The 17,527-nt window shown below is 36.0% G+C and overlaps 1 protein-coding gene across 2 annotated transcripts; it reads right to left on the bottom strand.

Annotated features, from left to right (window-relative positions):
* LOC107791532 (histone-lysine N-methyltransferase SUVR5) lies at positions 1-12,983 on the bottom strand. 2 transcript variants are annotated; one of them, XM_016613619.2, is made up of 12 exons: positions 12,437-12,983; positions 9,695-10,276; positions 8,322-8,624; positions 8,083-8,193; positions 7,120-7,218; positions 3,515-6,328; positions 3,206-3,367; positions 2,837-2,953; positions 2,667-2,770; positions 2,446-2,583; positions 844-931; positions 1-432 (listed from the first exon to the last, which is right to left on the bottom strand). In XM_016613619.2, the coding sequence occupies exons 2-12, from the start codon at positions 10,178-10,180 to the stop codon at positions 325-327; spliced, it is 4,530 nt and encodes a 1,509-aa protein (XP_016469105.2). In that variant the 5' UTR covers positions 10,181-10,276; positions 12,437-12,983; the 3' UTR covers positions 1-324. The 2 variants fall into 2 exon arrangements, with proteins under 2 accessions (XP_016469105.2, XP_016469106.2); XM_016613620.2 differs by lacking the exon at positions 12,437-12,983 and adding an exon at positions 12,181-12,391.
* Between the last annotated feature and the right edge of the window lie 4,544 nt (positions 12,984-17,527).

Consider the following 17,527-nt stretch of genomic DNA (forward strand, 5'->3'; position numbering starts at 1 on the left):
TGGAAATTGACCATACGGACATTTCTGATTAAAATGGAGTTACTACAGAGGAAGAAAAATGAAATGGGAAAAGCTACAAAAACCTATGATGGTAAAATGAAATGGGAAAAGCTACAAAAACCTATGATGGTAAAATTCAATACTACATCACAGACGGGTGTGACAAACTAGGTCACAGAAAACCCATTTGACATTTGCCAAGGAAACCTAAGGACATTTACAAACTTTTTGCTTCCTGCAAGAAACACACCAGGCCTCTGCATTCCAATCTCTACAGATTTTATTGCACGAGGCTTTGAATGCACAACATGTTAAGCAGAGGATTTAGTAAAGACGTCCCCTGCAATTGGAAGATCCACACAGGCATGGAGACCCTTCTCCAGGCAATAGTTTGTATCTGTAATTATAGGTCAGTTCTTCACCTGCAAGTATCTGCTCAAGAAGTCGAGGGGCCACAATGTGTCAGAGCCACAAAAGGCAAAGTGAAGGAGGGGGAAAAAAATGTATCAGAGCCGTAAAGAGTAAAAATCTACCCTCACCCGTTGTCCACACCAAATCAATGATTCGAAGACACGTGTCTTGGATACCCCACACTTATCAGTTAATCATGGTTAATTGGATGTTTCTTTCTTAATTTTCAATTCCTATGGTTAAATTGCATGATTTGGTGTAAGCACCAGGTGTGGGTAAGTTTTAGATAAGATGAATTCAAGTAACCAAAATTTCCAGTTCAACAAAGAAAGTAAGGACGAGCAGTAATCTTTATTTTTTCAAAATCTTAGAGATCATACAATTGTGCATGGTTACTAGACCAATATCTACCAAAGAGGAGAGAGAACATACATCTCGACTTGCATAAAAACCAATGTGTGCAAGCTGATAATCCATGCTTTCCACAAGAACTTGGTAATTCACGAGATTCGGCGAGCAACTAAAGTAGCAACAAATAAGAAACCAAAACTTTGTAAGAAATTAACTGAAAGCAATGTGAAACAAAATTACACACCAACTCATCACCAACAGCAGGAAACACAAATAAGATGCAAAAACTCGGCACAATCATCAAATAATTTTCAGCTATATATATTTAATTCTCTCAGCAATACCCAGGTAGGAGCACAGAAAGGCAGAAGAGAGAAAGAGTTGTAGAAGCACTCGATGATTTGTTGGCACAATCATCAAATAATTTAATGCTCTTATTGCAATAAATATATTTGTTGGCTTAATGTACTGACCATTTTAAGTGCCATTTGGCATTATAAAGCAACTTTGAGTTGAGATATTCCATCTCATACAAAAAAGTTGTTAAGTATTAGTATCCCACATTGGTTTGTGCAGAGTTGTAATCTCCTCATATGGTCTTGGACATTCCCACAACTTGGGCTACCTTTTGGGGAGAGTTCGATCCAAGATCCATATTCAGACCATTCGTATCGGAGCCGCTTCTCAAAGTTGGTTCACCCATGAATCATGATATGTTACTTATCACTCCAAATATCCAAGCTTCCGGCCCACGTTGGTTAAGTGTATGTACTAGGATGTAGTCCTCTTATATAGTCTTGGACAACCTCACCACTTGAGCCAGTTTTTGGAGTGAGTTAGACCAAGGGCCATTTTCTCAACAAAAAGAATGGACCAAAGTAAGCGAAAGCGGAGGGAAGAAGAGGAAAAAGAACATGGAATGAGCTTAATCAAGGATCTAGTTAACCTCGGGTCAAGCTCAACAGTTAGCAAGGAGAGATTATTTACTTTTTTGACAAGAATGATTTCACCCATCACATATTGATGAATTCCTTATCAAAGACATGTTTGCATGCTTAAAAAATGTGATACGTTATAGAATTCCAAAAACTCAAGTAAAAGCTAGGTAAGACTGACTTATTTGATAAACTCAAGGGCAAATATACAGGGGTATCTCCATGTGACGGTATTTTATCTATGTTGGCATGCTCGACATTTTCACATTTTGTATCAGATTATCACAAACAGCTTACTAAGGATATACATTATAAAGAAACGTAGCGATTTCTTCATGCCCATAGGCCATAACGTCATCAATCCTAGGACTACTTCAAAACATTGTGCCTCACTATCCATGCCGACATTACATCAAAAATACTTTTTTCAAGCCACTGATTAACTTTACAATCAAATCTAAGAACTTCATTAGCAACTGCTATCACCTGCTTACTGATTTTGATGTATTTATCATCAAGATATAGTTCAGTCAACCTTTATCTGTGAATAAATGCGTGGGCTGATAAATAAAGCTTGAAGCTTTATTCTTGTCATTACTTAAACAAGTTGGCCAAAAATGCAACTAACCTGGTCTTTGCCTTTACTTTTACACTATTATAGAAGCTGATGGTCCAAATATAATGCAAATTGACACAGTTATAACCACATTGCAACTAAATCAAATCAACAAGAGAGTTGCAATAGTACCTGTGGTTGATGTAACGGGAAACGTTTCCATAGTTAGTAGCATCAATTACATATGGCGCTTGCCCTTCAATCAGTCTGCTCATATCATTGATGTGAGCATCTATCTCCAAGATGTACCCGCAACCTTCTCTGCCATACCTACTCAAATAGGAAGGAGCCAGATATAAATAAGGTGCAATAAAGTGCAACAAAGCAATTTACCAAGTAGAATGTGTGCCAACCTATTGCGTCTTTTATTTTCTTCCTGCTCATCAAGTACCTCTCCGACATATTCACACACAAATGTACCGCGAAGGATTGCTTCTCTTGCCCTGACCGCCCATCCCTGTGAGCCAAAATGGTAAATAGCTAGAGAAACTAACCTCTTAATAACTTCAGATCAAAGTATTACCTTCGTCTCGGTTTTGTATATTTCTAGCTTCACACGCAATCCATTCTGCAAAACCCGATTCTGGCAAGATTTACTGCAAGAGCACCATTGATTGCATTCATAGACTAGGTAGCCCTCCTGACAATAAAGTTAGACAATCAGGCAGCAATATGCTAATCGAATCAAGCACATCCTACAAAATTACTAGCATCGTGTATGGTGATTGTAGTTACACTCTCTCAGCCAACACAGTTATCAGACAAATCCAGGTTATTGAGCAGAAGATAGTACACAAGGCATCCTAGAGTAAGTAATTATCAGCAAAAATCACTAACGAACTACCTAAGTCACAAGAATATGCAACACTAATCAAAAGAAAGTATCTTTTACCTCCAACATTATCCGACCTCTCTCATCATACGGGAACCTTCCACACATAGGCTTCCCACAAATATCTTTTGCGTCCTCGTAGTCATTATCAAAAAGATAAATATGATTACAAGTTTGAGAAGAGCATGCTGAATTTGGACAAGAACACCCCAATTGGTAACTCTGCCGTAAAATAGAAAAAAATGATTTAGAGAGGAGAGAGAGTGAGCGAGAGAGAATTCAACAACTTAAGATTATGAAAACCACTTGTTCTGGTGCTTGGCCGGATGAAATGAAGTTGCATGGCTACTAGAAGTCAAAAGAAGTTACCCCTATTTCAAGACCAACGGATTGATCAATCAACGATTTGGTTACATAAGTAAAGCTCTCCCAAGGAAGAGAACTCGTGGTTATTTGGCCATCGGAACCATCAGCAAGAATGTGGAGGGAGGCAAAAAGATTTTCTTCCACCACACAAGTTATCGGAACTGATTCCTGTTCAAAGCTTATGTCATCACACAAGAGAATAGTTTTGTCGGACGGTTCATGCTTGAACTGTTGAGAATCAATGACGTAGTGACACTCATCCATTATCCACTCACTTATAGTGGAATTTGGTCGAATACTGCTGGTTCTATTCACTTGATCAGGAAGGGGAAGTAATGAGGATACTATGCAAGGATCAAGAACAGGTGTACATCCTTTTGGGCAAATGAAACCATCTTGGTGCCAGCTTACAAGGATATTCTGCTCACTACACAATTTTGCTGCTTTGAGATACATGCGCTCCGGCAAAATTCCGTAGGTTGCTTCCAGTGAGGCTTGGAGGCTAACTTTACAGCAAGTAATCCGAGCTATTGATAAGATGTCTGAGTTACTTGGCCGTGGCTTTGTTCTCTTAATCTCAGCAAACAGTATCTTTGCAATATCTAGGCAGTGGGGATCTGCCAGTCTACCTAGACCAGCTGTCTCGGTTGCACTAGGTTGAATCATAGATTTTCCACTAATCATGGAGTTTGATGACAAGATGCGTCTCTTCATATTCTGAGCATTTCTGTTCCTAATCCTATATGCTACAGATCCAAGACCCTTCTTGAATTTCGGACGGCTAAGTCTTCCTGACTTTAGTTTATAAGCATAGAAACGGATGCCTCTCTTTGAGATATGAGAGCCAACAGAATTAGGACCCATGTGAGCAGCCTGATGATGGCGGCCTAGATCAGGTAACAAGTCAAATTTCAGGCCACAAAATCTGCAGATGAATTTTCGGAAACCAGACTGGTTCTCAAAATTAATATTCGGTGCAGACACTGACTTGCCAATATCAGGCTTCTCTGACGAATCTTGACTTACGGAAAAATGATGCTCTTGAGCAGTATGAGACAACCTAAAACTGGCAGGATGTGTGGCGAGCACGTGGGACCATAACTCCTCTGAGTTCCCAAAATTGCTAGTACAAGGAATACACTGGAAAAGCATGCAATTTTCAACAAACTGCGAATGATGCCTCTCCTGCATGTGAGCTTCCAAAACTTTCTTATTAGTAAAAGATTCCAGGCAGAGAGCACATGCATAACCCCTGAACAGCCATTGAGCTTCCTTTTTATGATTGTCCATCCAGTGTGTGCCAAGCACATGCTCATCTGGAAACATTTCTGAGCAAATTTTGCACTTAATGATATCATTGTGATCCTGGTCTTTATCTGTAATCCATAATATTGGACTTGGTTCTTTGATGTAAGGGGAAGCTTGTGCATTTTCATTAGAGCTAAAGCCCCAAACACTTTTCAGCCTCTCCTTTTCAGTACAAACTAACTTCATTAAGAATTCACCAACCTTTGCATCTTTAGAAGCTTCAGATATGGCCCACTGGAATTGCACTTCTTTTGGGACTGGGTTTCTCAAAGAAAGTACACTTTTTAAAAGTCTATAGAAAAGCTCACAAGCTTGATGTAAATGCAACTTTTGATCCCTGGAGTGGCAATCCTTCAGAAGTTCTAAGAATACTTCCTTTGAAATTATCCTACTCTTGCCATTTCTCGCACGTTTAAGCCAGCTTGGTAAATGCTTCTCACAGTATAATGAATATCGTTTCGGACCTTCTAGGCAAGGCTCACTTCCATGTGGCCACAATCCAATGCAATGCATCTCCGAACCACTAGGCTTAGTCTGCAAATGCTGAGGTGTCTCAATCAAGTTGTTTCTATTGCAAGATGCTCCACCAAGAAATGAGATGGGATCAACTTGGAGCGGAGCTTCAACTTCTCCAGCGAGAATGACATCTCTGCAACTTGAAGTATCCAATCTAAGGACACTGTCCTCATGCTTTCGCTTGTGTTTACTCTCTGGCAAACTGGAGCCTGATCCTTTCTCATCGTGGGGCCTGTGTTTCTTACAGAAAGAAGAGCCGCACAAGGCACGATGCTTACATTTAGTCCCAAGAACAGTGGTCCCTCCACACATAGGTGTATCAGCATGTGGCGATGCTTCCGCCTTAGTGGAGCTACTAGCAAAACGAGAGGCCAAGTGCACACAACAGTAAACATCACCATCACTTGCCCATCTAACACATTGTCTTCCTTTGGCTTCAATAAAAGCCACGCACTGGCGATTCTTATTCCCGTGATCAAAGGAATTACTAGTAACAACTCCATTTATAGGAGTCAGTTCCGCATCTTCCATCTGAATGACCTCAGAATTGTTTGCTTGAACAATAATCTCTCCCCATCTATCTGTCATACTACCAGGAGAACCACTTTGAGGAGCCTCTCCGAGAGAAATGTCATCTTTTGTAGGTTCAGAATCTAAGAGTACATTGTTGGATACACTATGGCCACCAAGAACACTAGTGTCAATTCCAGCAGTGACAGTCTGATGTGACTCTTGAAATTCCAGCGGCAAAGCATGTGCCTCAGCACGACGAACTTCAAGCTTGGGCCTCTTTCTGCTCTGCTGAAACTCCACCGCCAATGGGCTACCATTATTCGGTTGTTCAACATCTACACTATCAGATACAGGATGTGAAACTGAAAACCATTTCATAACCTCAGATCTGCAGTTCTTCCACTGAGAGTTCAGATCAAGATGTAATGCTTCAATTGGAAGTGAGTTCAACTCATTCCAAAGAAGAGAATCAGTCAATTCCTGAATTACAAGATAATAGGTTCAGTCTGTGCCAAGATATGAATATCAGAAAATTCAAAAGACTAGTTCAGCATCCATTCAACCAAATGAGGCTTCCACTAATATGGTAAAATGCTATTAAGGTAGAAATTGCTATCAGTGAAGCAGCAAATACAATCAAGGATTAACGAGTTCACATAAAGGAGGTGAAAGTACAAGTCAGTAACTGACACAAATACATCATTTCCCCTATCAAAAGTGGCAAGGGGAAGTTGGCTTCTGCTTCTTTTCTCTCTCTCTCTCTCTTTTTTTTGGGGGGCTTCTGCTTCTTGATGATGGTAGTTTAGGTATTTTTTTTCCCTATTTCTTTATTTATTTATTTTTTGGGGGGCTTCTGCTTCTTGATGATGGTAGTTTAGGTATTTTTTTCCCTATTTCTTTCTTTCTTTATTTTATTTTATTTTTTTTTGGGGGGTGAAGCATGTTCTTATGTGGCAACAACAATCATACTTCAGTTCTTGCAAACTTCACATTCCAAGGCAGCAATCAGCTCTCAAAAGAGCAGCACCTATCCATATAACTGCATCAGTGGTGTAGAATAAAGTCTAAAGTCTTCCAATGTAACAAACAAAAACTCAATCATGAGAAGTCAAGTAGACATATGTAATAGTTAATTAATCATTATTACCAGAAGCAATGAAATTTTCACTCAAGGAAAAGACAACAAAAGAATAGCAAAACAAACAATAAAAATTTAAAGCACATACGTACAACAGAACGGGCGCATATATGAGCATCATTTAGGGATTTACCTCCTTCAGCATTTCAATTGCTTCAGCACTGTTTGCATTCTGACAGCCCTGAATCCAAGACTCCATCGAAGATGAATTTTTATATGACGGTAGTATCATCTGCAGAAGAAAGTGATTGTGTTATCCAGGCAGAAGTAAGAATAGCATTATTCCAATCTGAGAAAGAATAGCATCATTCCAGGCCAAGCAAGAGAAGCAATATTCCAGGCCAAGCTAGAATAAGTACAGTGCAAGCCATCAGGAGTCAAACCATGATTCTCTACGAATCACAATTATTTGCTTTGGCCCTTAATGGACAAACATACAGTGTTGCATGGATGTTGGGTAAACTGAACTCATTTTACACTCCACTTGACAAAACTCGTATACAACGTAGCACGGACAAACATACATTATTGCATTCATTACTATACTTTATCAAGGAAAGTATTAACTCAAGGGATCCATTTGGAAAAATCTTCATGATAAGACGCATGAAAGCCCAAAAAAGCATTCCCATTTTGGCCATGCTAGCACGTGTGTCGACTCACTGGTTAAAATGTCAGCTGTCAACCAATGAAAAGAAATTTCAACCAAGTTAGAGTTTGTCAACAAATTTGGCTAGTATCAAAATTCCAAAGTGTAGATGTTTTTGTCAGCCACAAAGGCCTACTTGGACACGATAACCTTTGGCAAGTGGTCGTTCTACTTAGCTTAAAGATCAACAGAGGGTTCAACAAAATTGACAGTTAAAGATGATGGTTCTTTAACATCCAAAGAAGAGTAATCCACATAAGATACATTACTATTTTAGAACAAAAACGCAAAAGAATGGCACTGCAGTGTCAGAAAAAAGTCAAAAACAATGCAGTTCAGGAACCAGATTTTAGTGTCGCGAACCACAAGGAGAGTGCTGGAAAAAGGAAACACAAAAAAGGGGGAACGTATGCATCTTTCTGTAGCTTCAAAGATGGGAGATTTTACATCATTAAGTTTCAAAAGCATCCTTCCGAGATCAGGATAATCCTTGCAGCGGGAAACCTCCATTGCGAATTCCTTCCATACCATCACATTGCGACCAGTCTCTTCTAGAGCCTACATGAGTCAAGTAACAATGTTAACTTAAAAAAGATAAAACAACAAAGTGAAAAAACAAGCAGGAGTCAAACGTGAGTGTGTGTCTCAGTGTATCTCTATATATAATATGAGCTTCAAATGCAAACCTCCGCACGTAATTGATCAATAATATTCAGTATGCTGACAGCAAGTCTTTGCATGATAAAACGGTGAGCAAGAGTCAAGTCTTTCACCATTTTCACCCCAACTTTATGGGTTTTATATGCAATGGGATGCGGAAATTCATTGATTGGGCGAACCAGGAGCACATCAGCCCACGAATAATTTCTGGTGCGAGGAAAGAATATCACAAGATATTTTTTCCTCTCATGTGTAGGCTTAGCTTTGAGAGTCGATAATGGCCAATCAGCTCTTTTACATCTAATTCCTGCTTGCCACAAGCCCCTCCACTACAGAATATGCAAATCAATAGAGAATCATCAGTAACCAATCTTTTTCCTTTTTATTGCTTTTTTTTTGGGGGGGTGGGGTGGGTTGTTGTGGGGGGGGGGGGTTGTGCGGGGAAGGGGAGAGGGAGGTGGGGTCGGGGAGGGTATTGGAGTTGGGAAACAAAGGCAAAATGAGAATGTGCTTCCATAAAATTATAATTTACAAAGAGCATCATATTGTACACTAAAATTATTCCACAGTACTTTAGAGCATAGAAAGGAAATACAAATTTGCTGCTTAAGATGGACAGACATCAATTTTACAAGTCGACCAACAAATTAAGTCCAACATCAATTTTACAAGTCAACTTTGCCTCGTCTCATATGTTCCTTGATATTACTCTTTACTTCTATTTTTTATTCATTTATATCTACTATGTAAAGAGAGGATCCCCTTTCGCATATTTAATTATGATAGTTTGATAGATTACTGTGGTAGAGACATATATGTACATACTTTTGACACCATCTTGGTGTGTTATTGACAAAAGTTACTCAACTTCACCGAAAGAAAAGGAAGTAATATGCCATGACAAAAGTCCTTTGTCAATAATTTCAGAGATCCCTCTTAGTACATGAAAAAAGGAAAGAAAGAAAATTTATTTAATCAGCCAAAATGGTAAGTATCTTCATGATCTCACCAATCCACAGAAAACTTGATGTAACATTTTCAATCTGTTGCATTGAAAGAGAATATGTCCTAGACTCACTAAACTTGACTAATTGATGTGCAGAACTTTCTTTTTTAAAAGAAAATTGTTTTTCATTCTATACAGCTAAATGGCTTGGCCTCATGTCTAAGACTTCCAAAGTGAAAATCGGGTTCAGTTTGACAACTCACACCTGGAACTACTTCCTTCGCCAAACAAAAACATGCAGGAACATGTTATGTTGCTATCTACTTTTAAAGATGATTTAAGCAAACATAAGAATTAACAGGTCCAACTGGGTCTCTATCAAAATAGGAAAAGTTCAGCAAAGAGGTTATAGAGATATATACCGAGAGAAAATGACCAAATACCAATAATTACCTTGACCCATACAGCTAGAGGTTCATCTTCTTCAAGCCACTTGGACTCGCAGGGAGAGGATCCCACCACCTGGTTAGTGTTAGGGACTCCAATTTCAATGTTGTCAACAACTGGCTGCAGGCGCTCAGACGCCAGGCCAGGTCTTGTAACATGGTCATGTTCCTCAACATTGTCATCTCCAGAATCATGGAAATCATTCGACAGCATTTGGTTATCTCCTCCAAAATCATAATATGCATCTCTAGTAGGGAGCCCGTCTGGAGTTGGTAAATCCTCGACGGTGCATTGATGCCCATCTGCTTTCTCTTCCTGGCACACCTTCGTATTAAGAACTATGTCATCGACTTTCACATCACCGGCTTGAACTTGTTCTGCATGTTCAAGGTGGTTTGATTTTCCACCATACATAAGAGTAGTTCCAGAGCCTTGTTGAGGGCAATCAGACTCCGTGACATAACATACATTGGAACATGGGAGCACTACCATAATTGCAGAAAATAATCTTCACTGCCATACGATGGTTGTATGGTTTTGGTACTCAATTCAACCTCTATATTATATGCTAAACCCTGACAGATATCCCTGGTTGAACAAGTAATCCAAAAATACTAAGAATAAATAAATTTACAAACCTCTGAGGCAAACTACATGCATACAGTTTATTTTCTTAGCAATAAGCTGTATAAATATAAGTTACTACTTTTTTCAATGCCAAATACAAGAACTTATGACAAACCAAAACATGCACCTATTTCAAGTTTTTAACTCGGTTGCATACAGGAGCAATGTCAATCTTTTGAAGTAGCAGGCAGAATATTTCCAGACAATCTCTATTAATTCATCCATTAGAACTCAAATCTTAAAGCACGTGCCACACAGAATTGGCATTTAACTGATTTAGACTAACTCTTCCGATTGAATTGAACTCTGTTAAAAATCCATTTAACTTGCAATTAACAAACAATTAGCAAATAAGCAACCAACTGAATCTATTTCAGCAATTATACAATTCAACTTTCAGTAAGGGCTTATTAAAGCCTTCTTCTCATGGATCCAGTCTTGGTGAAATAATACATAAGAAGGTAACTTTCACAAGTGTATTTGCTAGTGTCAAAAATCTCTTTTTCTTTTAGGTTGCATGAAGAATTTTACTATTACCTTAAAAAATGTGTGTATTTATCATATTGTCTCTAATAATTAGTACTGTAGCTGAATGTATTTTACAAAATCTGCAACTAATTCTGCTCCCGTAATATTATTCGCACTTATATACCTACTGATCAAATACAATTAAAAAATAAATCTTTTAAAACAGCTAAGCATTTTGCTGGGAAACTTGAGCATATACTAGAAATTCCGTAGGAATCTAAGAAGATAATCGCACTTCATTTAGACAATCAGGTCAGTAGACCTATTATAGGTATTTTAAAATCAAAACAGCAAAGTTATAGTTAAAAGGGGGAAATTATGCACGCACACGAACACACACAGACGCATATAATAATTTTCTTCAAGAAAGGAGATAGCTCTATTTATAATGGGAGTAACAAGAAGGTATAATATATGCAAATTTTCAAATTTAAAGTTTTTCATAAATTAGTACGAGTAATGTTCTAAAATATAATCTTTCTTATTTCCAGAAAACAGATCCCAAAAACCAATTTTAGACACAATAGGGGATTTGCACATTTTGTAGTTATGTTTTTGTCGCACTGGCTTAGTGCGAGCATTTATAAAATCTTTGATTACTTATAGAAAAAAATAGATCCCAAAAACGTATCAGGAATGAAAAAGAGAGAATTATCTTTATATCTGAAAGATTTGAGAGGAAAAATGCAGCATATTTTATCTTACTGAAGTCCTCACTTTCCTTCTGCGAAGAAATTTCTGAAACCAAAACTAGAAAAAAAAATATAAAGTAAATAATGCCCAATTATATCAGTCAAATCAGCAAACTATCTCCGCTGGTTCAAGTCCTAATCCATGTCGAATCCCGCTCTACCAACTAATAATTCAACTGTTTCAACCCGGAAAGCTTCAGCTGTCCATCTCAGCATCCACTTCGCAGTCCAGCTTTAATGGACTGCTGCACAATTTAAGTTAGACCATAGTTCAATCTAATTTCAACTGTAACTGAAACATGACCAGAATTTCTAGTCAATTTTGTACGATAAGCTGGGGAGTTACTAGGAAAACTGTAACACTTTCAGAAAAAATTAGCTTTAAACAAGTCATACTGGTATCGCTGCCAATAACCAAAGACAGCAGCTTCAAACCAATGTGTCTGAACTTGCAAATTAACAAATCAAACACAATTACAAAACGCTATATTATCTTAATTATCACTTAGCAGCAAGACAATAAGAACCCTAACTGTATCAAAATTGAATTGTTTGCACAGATCAAGAATGTACTACGACAAAGCCTAGTAACCAAAATTGAAAAGGTGGGTCCAAATTAAAAAGTACCAAATTGAATTGACCTACCCCAAATGTATGTATCAATCGTGCATGCCCTAGGAATCTTTGTAATTAGTCAATTAGAAAAATTAAATCAAAGGAAAGTGGGATTTTGCTTTGGTGCTTAAGGGTTTACTGGTGCATGTTGCTTGTCGTATTTGGGTATGAAGACATAGGTCCATGGCAACCCCACAAATAAAAAATGTTACATATATGTATGTATATCAACACTAATATTGTCTAAGCTAAAATACAGGCATGAAAGAGATGATAGGTAATGTACCTTTATAGCAGAGATCAAGAATTTCTAACAATTTTTTGCAGTAGGTGCAGATTTGGAGATTTTAGTGGGGGTGTCAATTTCGTTCTTGACTAAGGAATTGTTGCAAGTGCTAGGGGGAAAATAAGGACGATATAATAAATGCGTGGTGACCAGATTTTTATGCTAAGAAATAATGGTCGATTGGGCACGTCCCAGGTCCAAAAAAAATGTATAAGACAAACTTGAAAAAAATCGAAAAGAAAGAAGACAGGGGCAAGATAATAGATAAAGTTGTGTTCAATTCTAACTATAGATGAAAAAGAAAATAAAACGGAAGAGGAAAAAACCTAAGTAGATTTATTAATGGAGTTTTTTTCGTGGGGCGTGCTAAGCGTTGGGGGGGGGGGGTGTTGGTAAAGAAGCGGTAAGGCATGAGAAATTGAGAATTCCGTAACGTGAAGCGTGTCTAGATTTGGAAATACATGGGTTGGTTAGTGGCTTTTATGGAATTTTAGCAACGGAAAATGACTACATCGAGATGCGTTGAGCGACTGATTGGATGTTGTGCAGTAAAGTACACCGAGGAAGACATGGATTACTTTCGCAGAAGGTTAAAATAGGAATTTCAATCCCGAAATTTTATATTATACGGAACATGAATGGGCCTTTGTTGGGCCGATATGGGCTTCTGTACAACCGTTGATGATTTCGAGCCATTCCAAATTATATAAAAGTCTGTGTAGTTTTAGAAAATACAAAAAGGAAAACTATCGGTTAATCTATAACTAGTTATTACAAAAATTGGTCAATTCATAAAATATTATTAATATTAGTCAAATATTATTAATATTAGTCAATTAGTTATTTGTAGCCAAAAAAGGTCAAATTTTTCATTTCTTTTGAGTGAGTTTTATTAGAATAGATTGAGTACATCTTAAGAAGCTTGAATCTCATTTTTGGGATGATTTGATAGAGTCTTGAGGTGGTTTGGATTGAAAATTTGAAGTAGAAGATGAACATGAAAAAGATGATATGTGTATCACACTGTGTATCATTTGTGTATCACATATGTATCATATGTATATCACATGTATATCCATGTATACCTCTGTGTGAGACACATACGTGATACATGTTTGATACATGTGTCATAAAATAATCTTTTAAACTCAATTTTAACTATGAATTTTGATACCAAATCAGTTCAAATTACCTCTAATCTTGTTCGAATTTTGTATATTGTCACATCTATATTTTTTCAATGAATTCCAACCATACCTATTTAAAAAATCCCTTTTGCCCAAATTTTTTAGTATTTTATATTAATGGTAATGAATTTTGACTCCAAACTAATCTAACTCTCCTTCAAGCTCCGTCCAATTTTTTATATCACATCATCTATGTGTTTTCAATGAATCATAACAATACTCATTGAAAAAAAAAAAAAAAAATTTGCCTATGTTTTTTGAATGTTGTATATCATTGGTAATTTATTTTGGCTATTTTTGGTAGCATAATTAAAATGGCTAGTTATTGGTAAATAGTGTCTTTCTTTGGTACATTCCCATAAGGTTCCCAATACAAAAAACTTTTTCTTTTATAATAACAGCAATTACGGTTCAATCTCAACTAAAATTCACTTTTCTTTTTAACTTATCCATGACATGATTTATAGCCTGTTTGGCCGAGCTTCTCAAGAGGCCAGAAGTACTTTTTTCCCCAAAAGTATTTTTTTCCTAACTTGAGGTGTTTGGCCAAGCTTTTTTGAGGGAAAAGTGCTTTTGGGAAGAAGCAGAAGCATTTTTTGAGAAGCAGAAAAAAGTAGCTTCTTCCCAAAAGTAGAAGTAAAAACAGTTTTGACTTTTCTTCTTACCAAGAATACCCTTAACAAAATATAGTATATACCAAAATAACAGTTAAACCTAATACTTAGGATATTAATGTATACATATTTCTTATTATTTTTAGGATAACTTTCTAATATATAGTGACTTTAGGAGTGAATGCTTTTATATTTGTTAAATAATTTTTAATATATTTAACTTATATTAAAAGAATTAAGTACTTTTAAATTTTATTTCATATTTTACTTAAATAAAATGAAAAGATTTAATTATTGCTTGTAATAACAAATTTTTGAGATTATTTATTTACTTATAATATTATAGCATGTTTGGCCAAGCTAGAAAAAATAACTTATTTTGAGAAGTACTTTTGAAAAAAGTACTTTTGTAGAGAAGTAGCTTGTGTTTGGCTAATCACTCTGAAAAGCACTTTTGAACAATAATTTGTGTTTGGCCAAACTTTTCAGAAAGTGCTTTTAAGTATCAAATTACGAATAAGGACATGAATAGATTTGCTTAATAGTTAATATTATAAGTAAATAAATAATCTTAAAATTTTGTTATTACAAGCAATAATTAAATCTTTTCATTTTATTTAAGTAAAATATGAAAATAAAATTTAAAAGTACTTAATTATTTTAATATAAGTTAAATATATTAAAAATCATTCAACAAATATAACAGCATTCACCCCTAAAGTCACTATATATTAGAAAGTTATCCTAAAAATAATAAGAAATATTTATACATTAATATCATAAGTATTAGGTTTAACGGTTATTTTGGTATATACTATATTTTGTTAAGGGTATTTTTGGTAAGAAGAAAAGTTAAAACTGCTTCTGCTTCTACTTTTGGGAAGAAGCTATTTTTTTTGCTTCTCAGAAACTGCTTCTGCTTCTTCCCAAAAGCACTTTTTTTCCCAAAAAAGCTTGGTCAAACACCTCAAGTTACGGAAAAAAAAGTGCATGTGAGAAAAAAAGCATTTTTTCCCTCTTGAGAAGCTTGGCCAAAAAGGCTATTAACTAGTATTGAGTAAATATATTCATGTCATTATTCGTAATTTGATACTTAAAAGCACTTTCTGAAAAGCTTGGTCAAACACAAATTATTGCTCAAAAGTGCTTTTCAGAGTGATTAGCCAAACACAATTGTTTCTGTCCAAAAGCACTTTTGAAAAAAATACTTCCCAAAATAAGCTGATTTCTCCGATTTGGCCAAACAAGCTACTAGTTTCTATCACCAATCTGACCTCATTTGCTTATGACTTTTGATAAAAGTAATTTATCGTTTTAGAAAGAAAAAAAAATATTTAATCCAAGATTTACTCATGCTACTTAAAAAATATTTTAAATTGAGATTAGAAAAATTAAAAGATCAAAGGATAAATAAGAAATTTAGTCAATTATTATCATTTTTTAGAAGGTGTTCAAATGGTTAAAAATTAAAATGACAAATAAATAAGACGGGAGAGCTCTATTTTGAAAGGCAAATTTGGGACTCGCCCGGGGCTCGCTCCAGGACGGAGCACTCGTAAAACGCCCATGGGCTTATGTGTGGTGTTTAGTTCCGTGAGACTAACGCCCACAGTAGACTATTAGGAAGTACAGAGGTCTAAAAGACCAGGTATTCCGATGAAATTAAATCAAGGAGATATCTGCAAATCTAACCTAATTTTAATGCCTAAGTGAGTAAGTGTTGCTCCCAAATGCACACGCAAGTATACGTGGCCGTACAAGTAATATAGGATTGTAAGCATATCGTACCCACAGGGACTTGTGATTAACTATTTACTAAATTAAATTAAAACAATTAATCTATTCAAGCGATTTTTTAAAGTGTGATTAATTAACTACAACTAATCTAGAGTAGCAAACTAAGAAATTAAAAGAAAATAATTTGGCAAGCTTAGAGATAAATTCAATGGGAGAGAATATTCCAGAGTTATGGATTAGCTAACAATCCCGTTGAGTTTTTCACTTAAATTGTCTAATTAATTTATCTGATTTATTGATTGGCAGGATTAATATTACTCATAGTATTCTCCTGAATTCCTACTCGCCTATTCAAGCTAACCTAATGCCTATATTCCTATAAAATTAGGATTAACAAAAATGCATTAATAATTCCCGTATAGTAACCAAGCAAGACGATTAGGTATATCCCTATCCTAATCGCAAATCCGTTCCAGTACTCAGGTTCAAGATCTTGATCTACTCAGTCTTATATGCAATCTAGAATTCCCTCCCCCGAGTTCAATCATAGATTCGTAGATAGTATTCAATTAGTGATCAAGCAATCAAATAATTAAGCGCAAGATTGAATAAATAAACCAATATGATAAAATAATAAGAACAATTCAAGTGCCAAACTACAACGTTCATGTAGCACCCAAGACTCTAGAACTAATAAACTATATAGTTAAAGGAAGATAAGATGAAGAAAAACTGAGAATCCTTACTCCCGCGTGTTCAATGCGTCTATTTTCTGGTGTCTCCCCCTCCAAAACAGGTTTAGACTTATTTTTATACGAATTAGGAGCGTCTTAGAGTCAAAATAACCTTGTCCGGATGAAATAGAAAAAATCTCACATGCAAGCCCAGGCCAGCGCTCTGCTGGAGGCAGAATATTTTGCCTAATTTCAATTCTGTTCTTCACTTCAAATTGTATTCCCATTTTTTATTTTCCTACACTCGGGGACAAACACCAAAGGTGTCCCCCTTTGTCTTTTTTTTTTCCGCATTTTATTTAATTTTACTTCAAATTTCTTCATTTTCACACTGTTTTATTTTTACACAGTTAAAATATAATATTAAACATAAAGTAATATAATTAATACTCAAAAGACGATTAAAAGTATTAGAATATGAGGCAACAACGATTAAATATATGCATTTTTGACCGAACACCACTAAGAGGCCACCTAAAATTTCAAAAAAATCTCAGTGGCTTGGTTATGTGAACCTACAAAGCAATACTAGCAAAATATACTAGGCATGTTTTGTTTTTTTGCTAATCCATAATTTACAGGAAGATTCTTAGAATTAACAAATAACAAGCTTTAAAAAGAAAGAGAAGGACAAACTGACTCGTTTCTTTTAATTGCAATTGCAAAAAGTTTTGACAAACCGCCTCGTTGAATTAATTAAAATTGATAAAAGTTGTAGATATTTCAATAGAGCATTTTCTAAAAAGGAGAACCTCCAATCACACAAACACATTCTCTGTCTTTTCCTCCCCACTATCAAGCGTTTGACATAAGTCTTAA

This window comes from Nicotiana tabacum, chromosome 17 (genome assembly GCF_000715075.1).
Source record: "Nicotiana tabacum cultivar K326 chromosome 17, ASM71507v2, whole genome shotgun sequence".
Taxonomy (NCBI): Eukaryota; Viridiplantae; Streptophyta; class Magnoliopsida; order Solanales; family Solanaceae; genus Nicotiana; species Nicotiana tabacum.

Coding starts and splice junctions, on each gene's coding strand:
- LOC107791532 (XM_016613619.2), bottom strand. CDS start 10,180: ATGGTAGTGCTCCCATGTTCCAATGTATGTTATGTCACGGAGTCTGAT. Junction 8,625..9,694: donor CTCTAGCTGTATGGGTCAAG/GTAATTATTGGT, acceptor CATATTCTGTAG/TGGAGGGGCTTGTGGCAAGC. Junction 2,954..3,205: donor GAGGTCGGATAATGTTGGAG/GTAAAAGATACT, acceptor CTTTATTGTCAG/GAGGGCTACCTAGTCTATGA.